Genomic DNA, 21368 nt, shown 5'->3' with positions numbered 1-21368 from the left:
TAGGAACTACATTTGACTCCCTTATTATCGACTACTAATATCACCTTTTTGATAGACAAAGTTAGCACCTTAATGCGTCCTTAGAGAAGTTGTGAAACAAAATATTTCGTGACTCAAAGTCTTAGACACTTGATGTCATTGAAATTATGTATTATGATAAGCCAAATTTAATGTAACCTCACGAGTCACAATTATATTCTATTTGCAATTCAGAAAAAGGTATGATTTTGATTCACCATCTGAATATCAACTTTACAATTTGTTCTTCGTTAACAACTTCTATTTACTTAAATAATTTCATATAGAACCCAAACCTCCAGTTCTTAGTTTTAATTATTGATTGAGATGTGCTGGATAATCAAGTTCATAAACATGGTTTACTTTTAGTATTTCTTCCAGCCTTGATTTATATCTTTGGATATTATATTGCAAGTGGGAGTTTATTTGGTGCTCATGGAGATCTGTTTTACAGGTCAGGCTGTGCCAGGAGAAAAAATCTGGTGATATATATGCCATGAAAAAACTAAAGAAGTCAGAAATGCTTAGCAGGGGACAGGTTAGGCATCATGAAGAAGCTTCTTAATTACTCTCTCGGAGAACTCTCCCTGTTTTAAAGTCGTCAAGAAATGGTCTTTCCTCTTATTTCCTATTTTTCTATATGCAGAATATAGTAATTGGGTATAATACAAAGCACTGTTATTTTTTGTTTCACTGAGAATGGTGAACTTGGAGCAACTGTATGGTTGTTCTATTGTGACATAGGCATCATGAGTTCAGAACACCAAAGCAGCATCTCTTCAGTACATGCACGGCAAAGTTGTGCACATTTAATTCTTCCTACAACCTACTATGATGGGGAACCTCGTGCATTGGGCTTCCCTTTACTGTTCCTCTTGTTTCTTGCAATAGAATCTCTACTTTTCTATACCTGGATTTTGTTGATAAATAGTATGAATTCTTTGTGATAGTTTGCATGTTGATTGATGTTCAAATTTTTAGAATAAATTAGGGAGCTGTATGGAGCCTTTGAATGTTGATATACTTTTAATGTTCAATCACGTCAAACATTGATTAAGGGCTTACTATTAAAACAACAATTTACCAAGCCTTTATCTTTTTTTTTTTTTATCAGTAAAGGTAAAAGTGTATTAATGATCAAAGTGAACTGTACAAATCTACTGGGCATACCCAGGCAAAACAAAAAGGCGACTAAACTTGCCACAAGGCCAAACTCTCATAGTGAGTTAAAACATAAGGATACAAAAATAAAATTACTCTGTTTACATGTGTTTTAACCTTACTAACAATGACATCAATAGAAGGAGATTGACCCTCAAAAACATGACGGTTTCTGGCAGACCAAAGGAAATAAACAGTGCTTGCAAGCCCAAGCTTCTTAGCCTTGCATTGCCAAGACGATCCTCTTAAATCATGCCTGCTCCAATATAAAGCTTTGCTTAACGTTGGCAGCCTTCTAGTGATGCCAAGCCATGATCTGATATGATCCCAAACAGCTGCACTAACTCAACATTGGAAAAATAAGCGCTGCTGCGATTCCTCATGAGTCCCACAAAGGCCACAATTACGCACAATATCCATGAAGAGAATTTTGTCTCTTGTAAGCAATTTACCTTGGGCACACAGCCACAAAATAAAAGCATGCTTTGGAGTAATGAGGGAATTCCAAATAGCAGTGGCCCAGACCTTCTTCGAACCTCTCGGCCTAAAGAAATCATATGCCTTGGCAGTGCTGAATTCTGACTCATTGCCCCACGAAGTAAGTAATCTGACTGCTGCCTCCACTGATCCTTGTGAGTTGCATAGGATGTCTCTAATAATCAGGATCCTTTTCAAAATGGGGGAATCATCCTTCTTGGCCTGCTTCCTCCAAACTGAATCTGAACGCAAATAAACATGATGAGTCCATCGGATCCAAAGAGACTCCTTCCTGCAATGAATGTTCCGCAGAAGTTTAGAGATAAGGGCATTATTCCACCCTTTCAAATCCTTGAAACCTAGGCTGCCTTCCATCTTCGATAGACAAATATTTTTCCACGAAATAAGGGCCTGCTTAGAGCTCCACAGGAATTGTCTACATAAGCGATACATGTTATCAATAACAGCCGCTGGAATTGGCAACATCGATAACCAATAACATTCAATTCCCTGCAAAACAACCCGGATTAATTCAGCCTTGCCAGCATAAGATAAGGTAGCCGAGGACCGCGAATTTATGGAAGCAGCTATTTTATCTGTGAGGGCCGAATAATGAATAATTTTCAGCTTCTTGGCTGCAAGCGGAATACCAAGATACCGAATAGGCAATTGCCCATGCGGGAACGAGGAGAGGCGTTGAATGATCTCCAAATCCTGATCGGGAATGCATGTAGAAAACATCACTGATTTGGAAAAGTTAACAGAGAGACCCGACACTGCACCAAAGTTAGCTAAACACTCCATAGCAATCTGAACTGAGGGGACATCCCCTCTAGCAAATATCATAAGATCATCTGCAAAAGCAAGATGTGTGATCTTCAAACTCGCACACTTCGGGTGGAAATTATAATCCGAATCCATTGTGGCAATTCTCAAGGCCCTCGAAAAGTACTCTAGACATAAGACAAAGAGGAAAGGAGATAAGGGATCACCTTGGCACAGCCCTCTTTTCCCTTTGAAAAACCCACACAGCCCACCATTAATCATAATCGAATATGATGGGGTGGAAACACACAGCATAATCCATCGAATGATGGAGGCCGAAAATCCCAGACCTTTAAGCACTTGTTCGAGAAAGCTCCACGAAATGGAATCATAAGCTTTCTTCAAGTCCACTTTGGCAAGCCATCTAGGAGACGATCTCTTCTTGCTATACCCTCTCAATAACTCCTGGGCAAGCTAGATATTATCCACAATACTCCTACCTTTGACAAATGCTGACTGCACGTGGTCAATGATGGAAGGCAAAATCGGGGCCAAACGAGCTGCTAGAATTTTATCAATCACCTTATATGTAACATTGCAACATGCAATGGGCTTGAAATCATGAATCGAGAATGAATGCGCAGCCTTCGGGATTAATGTGAGGGAAGTGTGATTCATCTGCTTCAGGATAGCATTTGACTGAAAGAACTCCTCAATAGCTTCACAGAAAAGATCCCCCACAACAGGCCACGTGCTCTGGTAGAAACCAGCCAAGAACCCATCTGGGCCGGGCGCTTTGTCCACTCCAATATTAAAGTGGGCCTCCTTGATTTCCTGTCTCGAGATGGCCCTCGCCATATGCTGGCTCTGATCATATGGAATCTGCTCCCCTGCTAGCAGCACCACAATATCAATATTCTGAGAGGGAACATCAGACCCAAGAAACGCTTGATAATAAGCAATGAACTCATCCGCAACCTCCTGCTGAGATACGGTTTGGCTACCATTAGCCTTGGTAATGGTAGCTATATAATTCCTCTTACCATTTCTCTTGACAAGATTATGAAAGAATTTAGAACAAGAGTCACTCTTAAGAGTATAAGCCGTTTTGGCCAGCTGAGAATAAAAGCTTCTTTCCGCTTCCGCCAAACGCCTAGCATCCAATTTTAACTTGGCAACATTCTGCTGAAGATCAGAATTTGCAGGACTGTCGTGGAGCTCAATCAAGGCCGCTGAAAGGTCCGACTCAGCCCTTTTAGCCCTATCTGAAATATGCTAATAACACAGAATGTTAAGCCTCTTCAGGTGTCCCTTGAGCGCCTTGAAATTTCTGCAAAGACTAAATTGTCTCGAGCCTCGGATAGAAGGGTCCCAGACCTCCCCCACCAGATTCATGAAATTATCATGCTGCGACCATAGATTCAAAAACCGGAAGGGCTTCCTGAAAGGATGCTGCAAAGCATCCATGGAAACCACCATCTGAGAATGATCAGACAGGTATCCAGATGGAAGGAAATTAGCAAACCCATGAGGATACTGGAGTAGCCATTCTTGATTAATAAGGACTCGATCAATTTTGCTCCACACCGTATTGTTGATCCAAGTAAAAAAACACCGACTGATTGTAAATCTGCTAGACCCAAATCTTGACAACATTCAGCAAACTCACGATATTCATATGGGGCAATATCAGACCCATTACAACGTTCTCCATTCTTGAGGACACAATTAAAGTCCCCAAGCAACATTCTCGGCCCCGGCTACTGAACAACAGACTCCCTGATGGATTGCCAAAGAGGCCTTCGTCCTACAATGGAATTGAAACCATAGATAAAAGAAACATGAAAGGAATTCATGGAAGACTTACAAAAAATCGAGCAGTGAATGGCTTGGGATGTGCAGTCAAGAACATCCAATCTAACTTTCGAAGGATTCCATAGGATGAGAATCCTTCTAGCTGAGTGCTGGTGAAAATTATTAACCTCCTGCCAATCCCAAAACTTGGTGCGCATGATCCATCCGAGCTTCTCAAAGTTAATCTTAGTTTCCAAAATACCAAGCACGTTGATGGAGTGTTTCCTCATGAGGTGCTTGACCCCATTGTGCTTTAGGGGCATCGAAAAGCCCCTAATATTCCAGCATGCACAAATCATGATGATAACCGAAGGGCATTGCCCTTCTTATCATCACTGATCTTCATCTTGGACCCATACACCTTCTCTACATGGGTGATTTTATCCCTCCGACCCTTTGCCTCAAATTGAACATTGGAAGCCTTCTCACTTATCTATGGTTGTTGCTCAAACTCTTGGGTTGACTGCTGGGTCTCTTTCCTCTTTTTCCTCTTAACTTTTTCGTATGGGGCCTCCCTCACGGTCTGCAGGCAATCCCCACACTCTTTATCATTAACCTTCTGGGCTGACATAGACGATGAAGGATCCAACACAGGACCCTTCTCCTGGGCTACTGATGGATCCTTTGATTGATCCAAGTGATGAGCCTCATCCCCATCCTTACCCTTGGGATGGGAAACCTGAACAACTGGCAAAGAATTAGGACCCTTTGGATGAACAGGTGCATTAAGAACTCCTGGACCCTCTGTATGCTCCAAATGATGCCCCTTAATACCATCATCCCTCTTGGGATTGGATTCCGGAACAGGGAGCAAGGATATGGGATCCTTCAACTACTCACCCAGGGGTTTCGCTGACGCACTCGTCTTTGGATCAGAAGCACCATCCACATAATGAAGATTATCTCCCTCATCCCTTGATCGGGAGCCATCTTTCATCACTACCTGAGGATCCGAGCCCATAGGCTTTTGAATTTTGGACTTGCACCGAGCCATGGAATGACCAAAGGATTTACAGTCCAAGCAAAATTTAGGTTCAAACTCAAAAACAACCTGTTGTTCTCTGAGCTGTCCAATGGGCATTCTGATCTTTACATTTTTGACCAGCTCCTTTGATGCATCAACTTCCACCAGAATACGGGCGTAAGAGACCCTCTCCATAGTAGCAGTGAGTTGGTTTGTCGATATTGGCCTTCCAATTTTGGATGCAATTTTTCCCAAGGCATTAGGATGCCAACAATCAAGAGGGAGGCCCGGTAGTTTAATCCACACCGGCATCCAGAAATCCCCAAAATCATCAAATTGGAAACAGGCAGGCATCACCTTAAGCATCAGGGGTCTTCCTAAAACAACATACGACCCCCCCCCCCGAACCTGGTCGCGATCATGCTCACTTGCAAATCGGAAAATGAGCCAACTACTTGAATGGGCAAAGAATCTATACTGTATGTTCCAAGAGCTACACAACTGCATCAAGGCTGACTTGCCCGAAAATTTACCAGCGAAATACCCAACCAAACTGAAGCCCCAAGCTTTCTCAACATTGAACACATCCTGGGCCCCAAGAGAGATCTCCTCATCTTGGATGTCAAATGTTTTTAGGGAAATCCCATTCTCCAGATTTCTGTTCTTCTTGAAAAGACCCACCCATGGTGCAGCCTTAGCCTTATCATCAATCTCAGCATTCTTGGATGCCTTTGTATGGTCATGTGGTTCCCTAGGATCAGAATCACACGTCCCCAGAGAGGATGAACTCACCTGATGAACCTCTTGGCCTCCATTCGTAGGGAGAGGGATCGATTCTAGAGGCGACCTCCCCATCTTCTTAGCTTGCGCAGAACTCTAGCCCTCATAAGGGTTTCTGTCCGCAGCAGGAACTTGGTTTCTCACCTTAGACGAGATCGCCTGAGGGATTTCTTAACCTTTGGGAGAAGGGCCAGGCTCCAAGATAACTTGTTGGCTCGAAACCTCCTTCTCTGGAACAGATCTCGGTCCCACAGAAGTGATCTTTTCGCAACTAGGGTTAGGAGCTTCAATCGGTAAAACATCAGAGAGTTTAATCCCAAACGCTTTAAAGACGTCCTCAGTTGATGGCCCCACATCCTTTACAGCTTCATTAATCTTCTTTCTACCCATCTCAGAGAGGATGGGTAGCTATAATAAATACGACCAGGACCGCCAAAAAACTGAGGAATCCCACTGGTGGCCGACAGCACCTTCGCAGGACCACTAGATATGGCCCCCAGCTTTAGCGAGCTCCACAAACTCAATCGGGGGATTGACACAATGAAAACGATCGAGAACCGTGAGGGCCCACACCGCACTAAGCTTCAAATCGATCGGCACATAGAACAACTAGAGAATTACAGGAACTCAATCTCAGCCGCCCTCACAGTCTTCATCCCACGTCTTCCCCTAGAAAGTTTCCCCCCTTGGAGTTGAGAGCTTCTCTCTCTAAACATGGGTTTTCATCATTCTTTACCAAGCCTTTATCTGTGGGGTTGACTACATGAACTCTAGCTTTCCATTCAGTTGTGTCCATGTTCTTATCTTCTGTTAAGTGTCTCCCACCAAGTTTTTTGATTAAGGGCTTAACATTAGTTATGAATATTTATTTCAATTTTAAAGAAGTACTAAGTTGGAAAATTGTAAATGTCTGGGTTGTACAGCTGAAAGAAGAGAGAAAGTGCAATGTTAGAAATTGTAATATGTCAATTTATAGAGGGTGATCAGCGCAACAGGCTTGTTCTTCCGAGATGGATTGTTGCTTTCGATCACACCCAGGCTTTTGTTTATTTTCTGTACATAATGTCTTTTATTTTGTTTCTTCCTATGTTTTTCTTATCTTAGTTTATTTTTTCTTCTTTTGGCCCATAGGGTGATCGTTGTTGTGTTCTAGCACTTGGTTTTTTTGGTTGGTCCAGGGTATGCCTTGGCCTTGGTTTGTAGTCGATTCGGCGTTGGTTTTTTGTTCTATGAATCTCTCACTTACAGAAAAAAAAAACAATTTATAGAGGGTGAAGCAAACTAATTGAATTAAGACTGCATGCCGTAAAAAAAATTCAGCAGATTGAATTTATCTATGGTGGAGAGGTATGTGATCCATATTGGGAGGAGTTTGGGTTGGGAAACAACCTACCTAGTGGAAAGTGGACCAAGTAGTTTCCACATTCTTTCACTTGCATATGCAAAAACTGAATTTCTTGTTTTCAGCCTGAAAGAATTTATGGAATTGTATAGCACTAGAGCTATAAACTGAATTTGTTATCTGTTGTAGTAGGTAGAAGTGATTGAACATGTCTCGTGGCTTCTGATGGTCAGAGGTAGTATAATTCTACTTATGAACTTCAAGAATCCATCTTCAATAACTATGGTTTCTTTATTCTTGCTCACGCGTTACTTTGGGTCATATTCACTGGCTAATAGTTTCCAATGCATTGTATTGCGTAGTTTTGTTGCTTTAGTTTTCTCTTTGTCCACTGACTTTGTATTTTTCTCCCCTTGCCACAGGTTGAACATGTTAGAGCTGAAAGGAATTTGCTTGCAGAAGTTGCAAGCCACTTCATAGTAAAACTTTATTATTCTTTTCAAGATGCTGAATACTTGTATCTGATAATGGAATATCTGCCTGGTGGTGACATGATGACTTTGCTGATGAGAGAAGAGACTTTGACTGAAACTGTGGCTAGATTTTACATTGCTCAAAGTGTTCTAGCGATAGAGTCTATTCACAGGCATAACTACATCCACAGGTTGTTGTTTTCTTGTTGGTGACACATTATGCAATATTAGTAGATGTAGAATGTTGTAGATTGCTCCATACTTCCAGGCTGGCAGTTTTAGTTGCTAATCTTGTTTAAGTTGACCATTTTTTTTTTGTAGAGATATCAAACCTGACAACCTTCTGTTAGACAAAAAAGGTCATTTGAAGCTCTCTGACTTTGGTCTTTGCAAGCCTCTTGATTGTTCAAGTTTGTGTCCTATAAATGAAAATGAAGTAATGAGTGATGATAACTTGAGGGAGTCTATGGATGTAAATGGTTGCTTTCCAAATAATGGCAATGGCAGTCGCTGGAAGAGCCCCCTTGAGCAGTTACAACATTGGCAAATGAACAGGAGGACATTGGTATGCAGTAAATTATTTGCTCCTTTTTAGAATTTTGACGATTTATTACATATTCCTTCAGGCTGAGTTTATAAGAAGTTATCTAAAATGAACTTGAAAGTGGAAAGTTATGATTTAGGCAATTAAATATTTAGGCATTAGCAGCTTAGTATCATGGGCTCACAGTCCCAAAATAATTGCTGTTTGGTGTGGCTGAAACTTAAAAAATACTATTAAATGGAACTTTGTGAACTCTTTAATGTCACAAAAAATCCCAGTAAATAATTTGCATAGTGCAACACTATGATAACAAAATTATGTGTTTCTGATAATTAGCTATATACTGATAGATAAATTATGTGTGTTTCTAATCTGGACTTTCTCTTGTTTCTCTGAACAATTGCATCAACTGAATTTTTGCTTCATTTGTAGAGGGTATATGTCTGAATGAGAGCCAGCTTGATGTGGAACAAGAAAAGAAGAGAGGAGGAAATCAGAAAAGAAATAGAGGATGAAAAGAAAGCAGGAGTGGGGGTCTTGGAAGGGGGGGGGGGGGGGGGGGTGGGGGGGGGGGGGCGCAGAAGACAAGAATCAGAGAAAGGTTAAAGTTTTTCAATTTACAATCTCATTCTATCTCCAAAAATCATAATTTTGGATTACACTAACCGACCATTTTTATAGGATTGATGAACCTCCTAAAACAACTGCAACTCTTTCTAAACCAACCCTATCAGATATGGCAATCCAGTATCACTTAAATTCTATCAACTATTTTTTAAAAGTCATAAAACTAAAATAAATTAAGGTAAAATAAAAATCTTGTGATCACATAAATCTGTATCCTTCGTTTGTAAATTGTGGGTCGTTGTCATCATGACTGCATCACAACTATTATATCAAAGTGAAACCAGCCCATTTTGACTCTGGAGCTTGTTTCATTCATACCTAATAATATTTTAGAGCAACAAACAGGCCATACAGCCTAAACAACCAAAACCAAAGTGCAGTACTGCACTTAGATGTACCATTTATTATACCCTCTGGAATACAGTGTCCATACCCAAGATCCCGGCATCATAATTCCATTTTTTTCTAAATTGCGAAATAAGTGGTCTCTGAAATGCAATATTTCAATAGTGATGTTTTCAAGACATTGGCTTGAAGTTGCCGAGACCACTGCACAAATTAAAACATGATATGCAATTTAGTTCACTGTCTTGAGACCATATCCAAGTTTCATGCTTTCTAATTAAAAATTCGTAGGCCCGAATTTTTTTTTACTGGCATTCTATGCTGTTATCATTCTCCTCTTTTTCATAGGATTGCCTAATGCTACCTCTAGAATTTGGTACAGAATATGTAGGAAGAACAGAGAAATCGTAATTCTCTTATTGAATATAGACACTGAAAATACATTCCCTATTAATAGGGAAGAAGATTACAATATAGGAAAGTTGTAGAAAAGGAAAGATACGCTGTACACTATACAAGGAAATCAAAAAGATACAAATACAAGAATAGGAAATCTCTAAATCAGAATTACTTCTAAACTCTAGAGATAATATCTGTCTTGATTTAGGAAGATTAGCTCAAGACCTTATCCTCCAATCTCCTCATAGGCTTTGAGAATCAATCAACACTACCTTTGGAGCTAGGATCTTTGGAAAGAAATGAAATAAAAAAAAAAAAAAATGTTTCTGTGTACATGTTAAAAAGCATGCACATAAGTTATGTATATATCTCTTTTCATTTTCCTTTCCATCAAAAGTCCATTCTCCAAACATAACCTAAGAGTTGCCTTTTAATATGGTGCTATAGCATATAGGTTTTCTTTACTTGGTCCAGAAACATTGTACCCAAGCAGAATACTAACTCGGTTTGATGTGATTTATGTCAAACATTTCAGAGCTAAATAAAAAAATAACCAATAAAATTAAATTTTTAACAAAATGCCAACAGTTATAACTTTTCCGTTGACTTCATATGTCGGTTCAACACAAATTGGAGACAGCCATAATAGGAATGAGAAAAATAAAGTTTGGATTTTGGCTGCCTAATGCATCTTGTGGATTATTTGGGGGATGGGATATTCCAGGTCTTCTTCTGGAGTTGAAGAGTTTATCTTCAAGTTGGAAAGTTCTATGGTCCCTTTTTCTATAAGCAAAATTACTATGTAGTATAGGATGGTAAACCCTCATTATATAAACTTTTTTAGAATTTTATAGTTAGTAGGCTTCAACTAAAGGTAGCTGCTGTACAGGCTGTTTCCATATCCCCTCTTTTTTATGTTTATACAGGGAATCTTCTTGGCTTCCTTTTTTAGACAAAGTAATTTCTTTGTACTGATGCTGCATTAGTTAGTTTCTAACCCTTGAATAATAAAATTGATGGACTATGGTATTCGTACTTTTATAAATTTACTTGTCAAAAATACATTCACTAAAATTTGGTTGGTATGTAGAGATTCTCAAGTCAAATATCCTACTTCAGTGTTTTGGATATATTGCCATGGGAGTATTATTAGTGTTTGACACATCATCTTGGGGATGCCTATGAACAGTGGCTTTGATTTTTATGTGTTGATAATCGAGTGTTCTTAGGCTTTCTTTAGTTTCTGCCATTCTGCTCTACCACTCTAAACATTGTTCTAGTTTTCCTATTTCTACAGTTCAATTCTTAAGGTAATATGTGGTAAGCCTGAATGTTGTAAAAGTTCTTTGCATGAAAGGTTACTTACATTTATCATATTACTATTTGAAGTTGTGTTATGCTATTCTTCATTTGCTGATAAATTTGATTTGAATCAATTTCATTTTCTTTATTTGACTGTGATTAATTCCGTTTCACATATTCTTGTCTTTGAGTGCCATGCTAATGAATAATTTAAGAAGACAGAAAAGAAAAGAACAAAAAATTCAATTGCTATACTCTATTGATCTTGTTGTCTTCTACTTCCAGGCCTTTTCCACCGTGGGCACGCCTGATTATATTGCTCCTGAAGTTTTATTGAAGAAGGGTTATGGCAAAGAGTGTGATTGGTTAGTTAATTTGAAGGATGGGGTTTTATCTAAAAGTTTACATAATACATATTCTTTATTCTATGCTTTCTTTTCAATCATGTTCTATGTAGATTTTAGATAGCATTGTGGACTCTTTGACTTCCCAATGTTAAACTATTAGATGTTTGGGGAATATAAAGAATAGGAAGTTATATTTCTTTACTTCAGTGGACTCTCTCCAATTCTCTCTCCCGAATCTTTCTCTCTCTCTTTCTCTCTCGCATCTCTTTGTTCGGCTCTCTCTCTCTCAATTCTCCTCTTCAATTCTCCCTATTTTTCTGCCTTATCTCTCTCCACTTGCTGCCCTAATTCTCGCCAGTGGCTGAATTATAGGCTTATCTTTGATACATCGAGTAACTAATTGCACGTCTGAAGCATATCTGCTTCCCTAGTCTAATTCCCCCCCCTTCCCCCCCCCCCCCCCCCCCCAAAAAAAAAAAAAAATAAAAAATTGCTCTTCTTCCCCATCCCTTGCATGGTCTGGAATGTTAAAATGAAACAACTTAATAACAACTTGAAAACTGGAGGGGAAAGCCCAATCCAAGCTCTAGAGAACCTTTATGTTAAGATAAAAAGAGAGGATACTTTAAACTAAGGAAGATCTGACCCAAATACCTGAATGTAACACTGCTTTTGACCTAAAGCAGAGCAGTAACAGCAACTCCTCGCTGGTCTCTTGTGCCCATGGCAGTGGTGTAGGGACTGGTAGGTGCCGCATGGCCAAATTCTCAAAACCCAGGCCTTCAAGTTGTCAAAAGCCTAGCTGGTTTGGAGCTGAAACTCTCTAAAGAGAATTCCTCTCTTGAATAAGGTTGAAAGGTGCCATAAAGTGGCTGGAAACCTTTATTTATACCAACCTTAAAGCTTCCAATAGAAGTCATCTCCTATTTTGCAAATAACCCCTCCTAGAAGCCACTAATCCAACAAAAAACTACGGCGCCCCCCCCCCCCCCCTTCCCTCAAAAAAATAAAATAAAAAAATGACCCCTAAACTTACACCAAAATATGCCCCAAAAGTGAAAATCAACAAAATACCCCTAACACCCAATTAGAGAACATCACATGACAGATGCAGATTATGTACAGGTTTGCATCATAAATCCAGGACCTCTGCATTATTAAAGTGTCACTTTAAACTGTTTCCATTAATCACTATGTCCTTGGATGGCAAGGGTATGGGTTGTTATAGTTGTTAGGGAAGATGATAGTTACACCAACTTACTTGCAAGATGGCAATGGTGGTGAAAGTGGTGGCATAATTGTGGCTGAGCTGCTAGTTTGTTGGGATAATTACTTCCTTTTTTTTATAATTTTTGCTCCAACAAATAATTCACAAGGATTATTTACCAATTATTAGAAGTTAATTCTATTTTTACTATTGTTTTACATTTTATATTATTCTTACAAATTAAACTTAAGAGTTAATTTTCTCTTTATTATAAAAACATATTCTAATATGTTAAAAGTTGTTACTAAAATGTTTAAATTGTTCTACTAAATAAAGTTAAAAACAAAATTTAAATATAAAAACTAATTATTCTAATCTGGTCCCTAGAAATAGATCACTGTTAAAGTGTATTTTTATGTTATTTTTTGTTAAATGTATATGTAAAAAGGGCATGTGTGGTGCACAAGGCTTCTTGGTTTGCAAAGGGGGTCATTTTTTGTACACCGCCTTACCCTTATTTTACAAAAAAGTTGCATCCATAACTCAAACATGCAATCTTCCAATCATAAAGAAGCAATCTTACTGTTGTTACCTAGGCTTGTCCTTGGTTGAATGTACGTGTAATTACATTTTTTATTGCAGAACTAATCCACAAGGATTATATTTATTAATTAAGTAGAGGTTAGTTCTGTTTTTATTGTTGTTTCACATTTCTAATTATTCTTACAAATTAAGTTAGATGTTAATTTTATATTTGTTCTTGTAGGAAACTGAATATTTATTTATTTTTTTTAGCATAATTATGTTGAGAATGTTATAGTAGATTTGTAGTATATAAGAAAGATAAAATTAGAAATGTAATTATTTGAAATAAGGCTGGAGTGATGCCAATGAAAATAATGTGTAAAATGCATTTTAGATGGTTTGGACATGTGAGATGAAGGCCTATAGACGTACTTGTGAGAAGAGTATTTAGAGTGGAAGGAGTCTCTAGCAAAAGCAGTAGGAAATGATCAAAGAAGACTTGGTGGGAAACTGTTGGGCATGGATAGGATACAATGAAATTACACAAGATATGATCATGAATACAGATGACTAGGAAGTTAGAATCTATGTAATTGATCCTACCTAGTGGATTGAGGCTTTTTCACACGTAACTTTTAGTTTACAAATTACAAAAAATATATCAACTAAATAAATATAGTGAATCAAAGAAATAAATTAGATAATTAAGCACCGGCTTTCTTTTTTGAAAATCCCATTGGAAACTTAAGAGCCAATCAAATTCATACACTTGTTGTGATTATAGCCTCTTTTTATACATGGGATATAGATTCATGCAAATATGTGCATTTTCTTTTTTATGATTTGTCAGTATGTCTCAAGTCATCCCACTGGTAATATGAACATGTCAGGATGGTTGTTTATGGTGTTATGCAGGAATGAAAAATTGCCAGGACATTGGCTTCATCATGTAATCATATTTCTTGTATATGTTAGGAGAATTTATAGAGGCAAGGAGTCTTAAAGCTGATAAGATATTTTTCCTAAAATCCGTTTGTCCTTGGAGTTATATTTTAGTATTAGAATATCTGATTTTGTTGATTTGACTGGAGCATCAAAATTGTCTCCCTAGTTGTCAGTTATGTGTTATTTTACTTGCAAAGAGGGAGATGCTTTTATCTCTTTGAAGACGAGTACCTGTTGTTACATTAGAAGAGTCAAACAATTGTAAGTTATCTCTATCATAACCGTGTCCCATTTCTTTTATGTAGTTATTATCAATTCTGTGAGAATTCCTTTGTTGATTATAGTTAATTTAACTGGAGAGTTTCATCATGACTTGGAAAATTGTTCTATTGTACTATTGGATAAAGGGTACACTTGGAGCAGCAGTTAGGGTAGGAGTTTGGATAGTGGATTTAAACCATGAGGCAGCATCTCTCCCCATGGGGGAAGGCTGCATACGTTTGAGCCTGCCTAATCGGCTAATCCCCACAGTGGCAGAACCCAGGGTTGCCCCTATTTGTGTGCTGTTATTGTATATTTGTGTTTAACTAGATTACCTTCCTTTTGGTGATGCATTACCATGTTTGGGTGACTTTTGTAACTTTCTCTTTCTATGCAATTATTCTTGTTTTTCATAGCAGCCTGCTTGCAGGTGGTCGCTTGGTGCTATAATGTATGAGATGCTTGTTGGTTACCCTCCGTTCTACTCGGATGATCCTATTACAACATGTAGAAAGGTGAATGTACTTTATATTTCAAAATGTGCCAATCTTATTTCTTCAATAAATTGAGGTGAGAATTATATGTGAACTGGTGTCATTAAGAATGAGATTTCCTTTGATGGTCATGTTGATTTGGTAGCAGTGCCAAAGCACCTGAACTAGAATATTAAGATATAAGTATATTGGCTTTTCTTCTTGTATTAATAAATTTTAAGTGAGGACTTTTGGGTAATATGAAGTAGTTGGGATGAATGATGTCCCCCCCCCCACCCCCCCCCCAAAAAAAAAAAAAAAAAAAAAATTAAAGAATTTATGGAGACATCTTTGTATATTTTGATTATTCTCTGTTTTAGTCTTGCTGCTGGCAGGAAAGCTAGCTTAATTGGTGCTTATAATGAGCAAACCAAGTTGCGCCAGTAACTAGAATGTTAAGATTCAAGTTGCGCCAGTAACTTGTATTATAGTGTCTGGTTTGATAAAATCTTTGTGTTTGTTCTTCTCATGCTGGCATGTATGTCGAAGCTCCTTCCAAGAAGTGAAAAGAATGAGGTGGATTGGGCTTGCCATGACAATAATGCCTCTTAGGGGGGCATGCATGGCAAATTGAAGATGAGAACCATTATTTGAGATGCACAGTGAACAAATTTGGTTCCTAAAGTATGGAACCTAGAAACGAGAGACTGATTTGGTGGAAATCCAAAACATACTTGATTTCTCATGAAATAAGAATTATATACAGCTTTCTATGTTATCAATTCCTAATTTCTAGCATATGATAAGCAACATAATTGAGAATATTTACAAGATAATTTACAAATCTATTCCTATAATTTCTCCTACTTGATTAGGAGTCTTATCTTGTTTTTTATCTTTTTATTTCTCCTCCTTTATCTTGATGCGCCAGCCCACAACTGAAGCCCACATCAATTGCAGTCTCCTTCTTTGCTTTGGACTCTTTTTTACCTTGAGGTTCCCTCGGATCCTAGGACTCTCCAACATCCCCCCTCAAGCTAAGGAATAGATATCTCTCATTCCTAGCTTGTCGATAAGGATCTCAAAACCAGGTCTTGACATGGCTTTAGTCAACACATCTGCTATCTGCTCTGTTGTAGGAATATAAAGCAGATTTATGCCTCCTTCATTAATTTCTCTTTGGATGAAGTTGCGATCAATCCTGACGTGTTTCATTCTATCATGCTGTACTGGATTATTAACAATGCATATGACTGACTTGCTGTCACTATATAGTTTCGTTGGTTGAGTCAGAGGTATTTGTAGGTCCTCCATAAGCCTCATCAGCCAAATAAGCTCACATATGCCTTGAGCTATCGCCCTAAATTCTGGTTCTGCACTGCTTCTTGTCACTACTGATTGTTTCTTGCTTCTCCATGTAACTAGGTTTCCCCATAATTTAGTGCAAAATCCTGATGTTGATTGACTATCTATTACTGATCCAGCCCAATCTGTATCAAAAAATCCTTCAGCTCCTCTTTCATCGCTCTTTTGAAACAACAGTCCCTTACCAGGAGTTCCTTTTAAGTATCTCAATATGTGATACACAACTGTCATATGTTGTTGAGTTGGAGCATGCATATACTGGCTAACAATACTCACTGCATATGCTATATCTGGGCGAGTTAGGGAGAGATAAATTAACCTCCCTACGAGTCTTTGATATCTATCTTTATCAACCACCAAGTCATCATCCTTTTTCACATATTTCCAATTTCTTTCTAGTGGAGTATACCTAGGTTTGCATCCCAACATTCCAGTTTCTCTTAGGAGATCAAGAGTGTATTTTCGTTGGGAGATAACTATACCTAGTTTGCTCCTTGCTACTTCCATTCCAAGAAAGTACTTCATTTCACCCAAACCTTTGCCTTCAAATTCTTCTTTCAATTTCTGTTTCATGGATGCTATCTCATGAGTATCATCTCCTGTAATGATTATATCATCGACATACACAATTAAGATACACTTTTTTCCATTAGCAGCATGTTTAACAAAGAGAATATGGTCGGCATCACCTTGTTTGTATCCAAATTTAATGAGAGTAGAGCTGAATTTTTTGAACCATGCCCTTGGAGACTGTTTCAATCCATAGAGAGATTTTTGTAATTTGCACACCTTTCCACTTTCTTCAGTATCAAAACCAGGTGGAATCCGCATATATACTTCTTCTTCTAACTCCCCATTTAAGAATGCATTTTTTATGTCAAATTGGAGCAATTCCCAATCCATATTTACAGCAATAGATAACAGTACTCTTATAGAATTTAGTTTTGCGACTGGTGCGAATGTCTCCTCATAATCTATCCCATAGGTTTGAGAGAAACCTTGGGCAACCAGCCTAGCCTTGTATCTGTCCACACTCCCATCTGATTTCTATTTGATGGTGAATACCCATTTGCAGCCTATGATCTTCTTGTTTTCCGGAAAGTCAACAACTTCCCATGTGTGGTTTCCTTTTAGTGCCTTCATCTCTTCCATCACTGCCTCTTTCCACTTGGGATCATTTAGTGCCTCTTGAATATTCCGAGGTATAGCCACTGTATCTAAATTAGCGGTGAAAGCCTTGAATTTGGGAGATAACCTGGAATATGTCAAGTAATTTGAAATAGGATGCTTTACACATGATCTTACCCCTTTTCTAACAGCAATAGGGAGATGCAAGTCACTGTCAACAGCTGTAACTTCTTCCTCATTCACTGGACTTTCCCTCGGTTCTAGCAGTTGGCAGTTTTGAGGAGCTGGTTGTTTACCTCTTCTTGAGTAGACTTGTATTGGCTTTTCTAGATTCAAGTTGTCCCCTAAATCAGTTTCCATAGATTCAGCTGGGATTTGGGGTTCTTGAGAAGATAATAGGCTCGGGTGATTAGGTTTAGAGCATGCTGGCTGGGAAGAATCAGCTGCAGCAGTTTGATTAAAAACATTATTTGGGTTAAGTTGAGGTATAGGTAATGAAATAGGCATAGGTACTGTTGGATCCCAATGATTATCTTTCAATTGTAGAGAGGTATTTGAGTAATATGACTCACTCTCCATAAATGTTACATCACAAGAGATGACTTTTTGTGATGTAGGGCAGAAACATTTATAACCCTTTTGGGTAAGAGAATACCCAATGAATATACACTTTAATGCTCTTGGTTCAAGTTTATGCTGATTTGGACTGGTTTGATGGACATACACCACACATCCAAGAACTTTGGGAGGAAGAGTATTTAGAATACGAGCATGGGGAAAGACGGAAGTGAGATTTTGTAGTGGGACTTGGTACTTCAAGACTTTGGTAGGCAGTCTGTTAATTAGATAGGCAGCTGTTAGAACTGCCTCCCCCCAATAACTATTAGGCATGAAACTTGTGAACATAAGAGATCTAGCCACCTCAAGCAAGTGTCGATTTTTCCTTTCAGCTATTCCATTTTGTTGAGGGGTATAGGGACAAGTGCTTTGATGGAAGATCCCATTGGTAGTAAGATATTGGGTAAACGAGTGAGAGAAGTATTCCCGACCATTGTCAGTCCTAAGGATACAAATAGAGGACTGAAAGACATTTAAAATGAGTTTATGGAAAGTTTGAAAGATTGCACATGCCTCAGATTTTTCTTTCATCAAGTATACCCAACACACTCTTGTATGGTCATCAATAAAAGTTATAAACCATTTTGCCCCATTTAGATTTGGTACTCTAGCCGGTCCCCATATATCACTATGGATCAAATAAAACGGTTTAGGAGTATAGGGGACTGATTGATAAGTACTATGAGTTTGTTTAGCAAGGATGCAATGATCACACTTAAGTACCATTTTTTCTTTATTGATAAATAGGTTAGGGTACAAGTGTTTCAAATAGGAAAAACTAGGATGACCAAGGCGTTTATGCCATAACAAAATTTCAGAATCTGAACTAACCATAAGAGAAAACCTATGAGAAACTTGACTAAGAGACTCCTTATTATCAGAAAGCCAATAAAGTCCCTCCTTCTCCTCAGCACTGCCAATCACCTTCCCCGAGGATCAGTCCTAAAAAATGCAATATGAAGGAAAGAATGTTACAATACAATCCAAGTCTCTCGTTAGTTTGCTTATTGATAACAAATTACAACTTAGGTTTGGCATATGCAATACTGATTCAAGTAATAAATCAGCAACACAAACACTTCCCTTTCCTTTCACCAATGATTGAGTCCCATCAGCCATCAAAACAGTTAGATCCTTATCTCCTATCTGAAAATTATCAAGAGTAGTAGTAGATTCGGTCATGTAGTCGGATGCCCCGGTATCTACTACCCAATGACTCTTATTCATTCTCCTAGCAACCAGAGAAAGAAACTGACCTTTTTGTGCCATAGATGCTGAATAATTTGGTGCTACCTCATCTGATTCCTTTGCAATATATGAGCTTTGTAATAGTTTCTATAAGAAGTCAATTTGATCAGTAGTTAATCCCATACCTGTTCCTTTTTCACTAGTGGGTACACTTGTTGCAGCATAAACCGATCTGTCCTTCTTCGGTTTCGGTTTCCAGTTTGGGGGTTTCCCATGCAGCTCCGAGCATGTACTCTTGGTGTGATAAGGCCGATTGCAATGTTCACACCATTGCTTATCCTTTGGAATGTCTTCCTTTCTTGCAGCAATAAGGGCCGATCTTGAATTAGGTTCGGTTGTTGGTAGCATAACCCTTTTTCTGCTTTCCTCCCGTCTAACCTCGGCAAACACCTCCCGAAGAGATGGTAAAGGCTTTGTACCCAATAATCTTCCTCTTACCTCATCTAAATATGGATTAAGCCCTTGGAGAAAATCAAAGATTCTCTCTTTTTCCAAAATTTTGCTATACTTTTGGCTATCATCTGCACACTTCTAGCTAGGATCATAAAATAGATCCATCTCCTGCCATAGTTCCACTAGGTTATTGTAGTATTCAGTCACTCCAAGATTGCCCTGCTTGGTATTTCGAATTGCAGCCCTAATCTCAAAGCATTGGGCTGTATTTTCGAGATCAGAATAGATTTCCTGAACAGCTTCCCATACTTCTTTGGCTGTTTTGTAAAATAGATAGGGTCGGCCTATCTTGGGCTCCATTGAATTGATAATCCAAGCCATCAAAATCGAATTTTCTATCTCCCATCTTCGATATTCTACTGAATTTTCTGGTGGAGTTTGGATTGTACCTGTGAGGTAGCCATATTTCCCTTTGCCTTTAATCACCAAGGTTACGAATTGAAACCATTCTCTAAAGTTTCTTCCGTTCAACCTATGTTGGGTGATATGCAAAGTATGACTATCCAAGGAAAGAGTGCTGTTAGGCGCTCCAGCAGTTGAAGTCGCTGGTTGTTGAAGATCCGAACTCAAGGAAGACTCCGCTGCAGTTGGGGTTGCATTCTCACGGTCTTGAGGCTCCATCTGATTCGAATCTTTGGACTAAGAAGAGCCGAGCTCTGATACCATGAACAAATTTGGTTCCTAAAGTATGGAACCTAGAAACGAGAGACTGATTTGGTGGAAATCCAAAACATACTTGATTTCTCATGAAATAAGAATTATATACAGCTTTCTATGTTATCAATTCCTAATTTCTAGCAGATGATAAGCAACATAATTGAGAATATTTACAAGATAATTTACAAATCTATTCCAATAATTTCTCCTACTTGATTAGGAGTCTTATCTTGTTTTTTATCCTTTTATTTCTCCTCCTTTATCTTGATGCGCCAGCCCACAACTGAAGCCCACATCAATTGCAGTCTCCTTTTTTGCTTTGGACTCTTTTTTACCTTGAGGTTCCCTCGGATCCTAGGACTCTCCAACACACAGTATCAAGTAGCTTTAATTGTTGGTAGGCAATCATTTCAAAACAGAAGCTTGCAAGATAGAGACTGTTTGACAAGGATGAGTTATTGTTTAGACTGGCTTCCCACTTTTTGGTGCTATTGCTGTGCAGTTGCATCTAATTTTCTTACCCTTTTTTAGTGTGGTGACCTAGGATAAGAAGTCTGAAACCATTTGTCTTAAGAGTATTAGACATGAGTACAAGGTGGGTTGTGCTGTAGAAATGGTTCTTGTGTTGATATATGGGATTTTATTTTGCATATTTAATTTAAGTAGTGACCAGCATGTATTTGTCAAAAAATAATAAGTGGATATATATGTATATGTATCTTCATGACTCTTCTGTTGTATAAAGTCAGAGTGTAGTGGTTGATCCCACCTAGTGGGATAAGGCTTTGTGCTATTGTTGTTGTTGTGAAGGTCTTAGTGACATCCATTGGATATAAGATGTGCAAGACACATTTAAGATAGTTTTGATATATGAGAAGAAAACCAATAAATGCATTTGTAAAGAGAATGGGCGAAATGGAAAAAATTTGTAGCAAAAAAGATGGAAAAAGCTCAAAATAATATTTGGTGAGAAACTCTTAGGCATGATATGGGAATATAACGGCCTTAGAGAAGATGTGGTCATGGATGGAGGTGATTGGCTATCTAGAATCCATATAACTGGCCCTATTTTGAGGGATTAAGGCTTAGT

The 21368-nt window shown here is 38.4% G+C and overlaps 1 protein-coding gene across 2 annotated transcripts in view; it reads left to right on the top strand.

Annotated features, from left to right (window-relative positions):
* The window catches only part of LOC127806425 (uncharacterized), a 102749-nt gene that overhangs the window by 34959 nt on the left and 46422 nt on the right, over positions 1-21368 (top strand). For both annotated transcript variants that reach the window (XM_052343713.1, XM_052343714.1), the window contains exons 3-7: positions 473-556; positions 7784-8025; positions 8156-8399; positions 11337-11416; positions 14767-14851. In XM_052343713.1, coding sequence (XP_052199673.1) covers positions 473-556; positions 7784-8025; positions 8156-8399; positions 11337-11416; positions 14767-14851 — 735 coding nt within the window. The remainder of the gene's footprint in view (positions 1-472; positions 557-7783; positions 8026-8155; positions 8400-11336; positions 11417-14766; positions 14852-21368) is intronic.

The sequence above is a fragment of the Diospyros lotus genome, chromosome 7 (assembly GCF_014633365.1).
Source record: "Diospyros lotus cultivar Yz01 chromosome 7, ASM1463336v1, whole genome shotgun sequence".
In the NCBI taxonomy this organism is placed as follows: Eukaryota; Viridiplantae; Streptophyta; class Magnoliopsida; order Ericales; family Ebenaceae; genus Diospyros; species Diospyros lotus.
The sequence above is the reverse complement of the archived record's forward strand: the minus strand, read 5'-3'. Positions and strand labels throughout refer to the sequence as shown.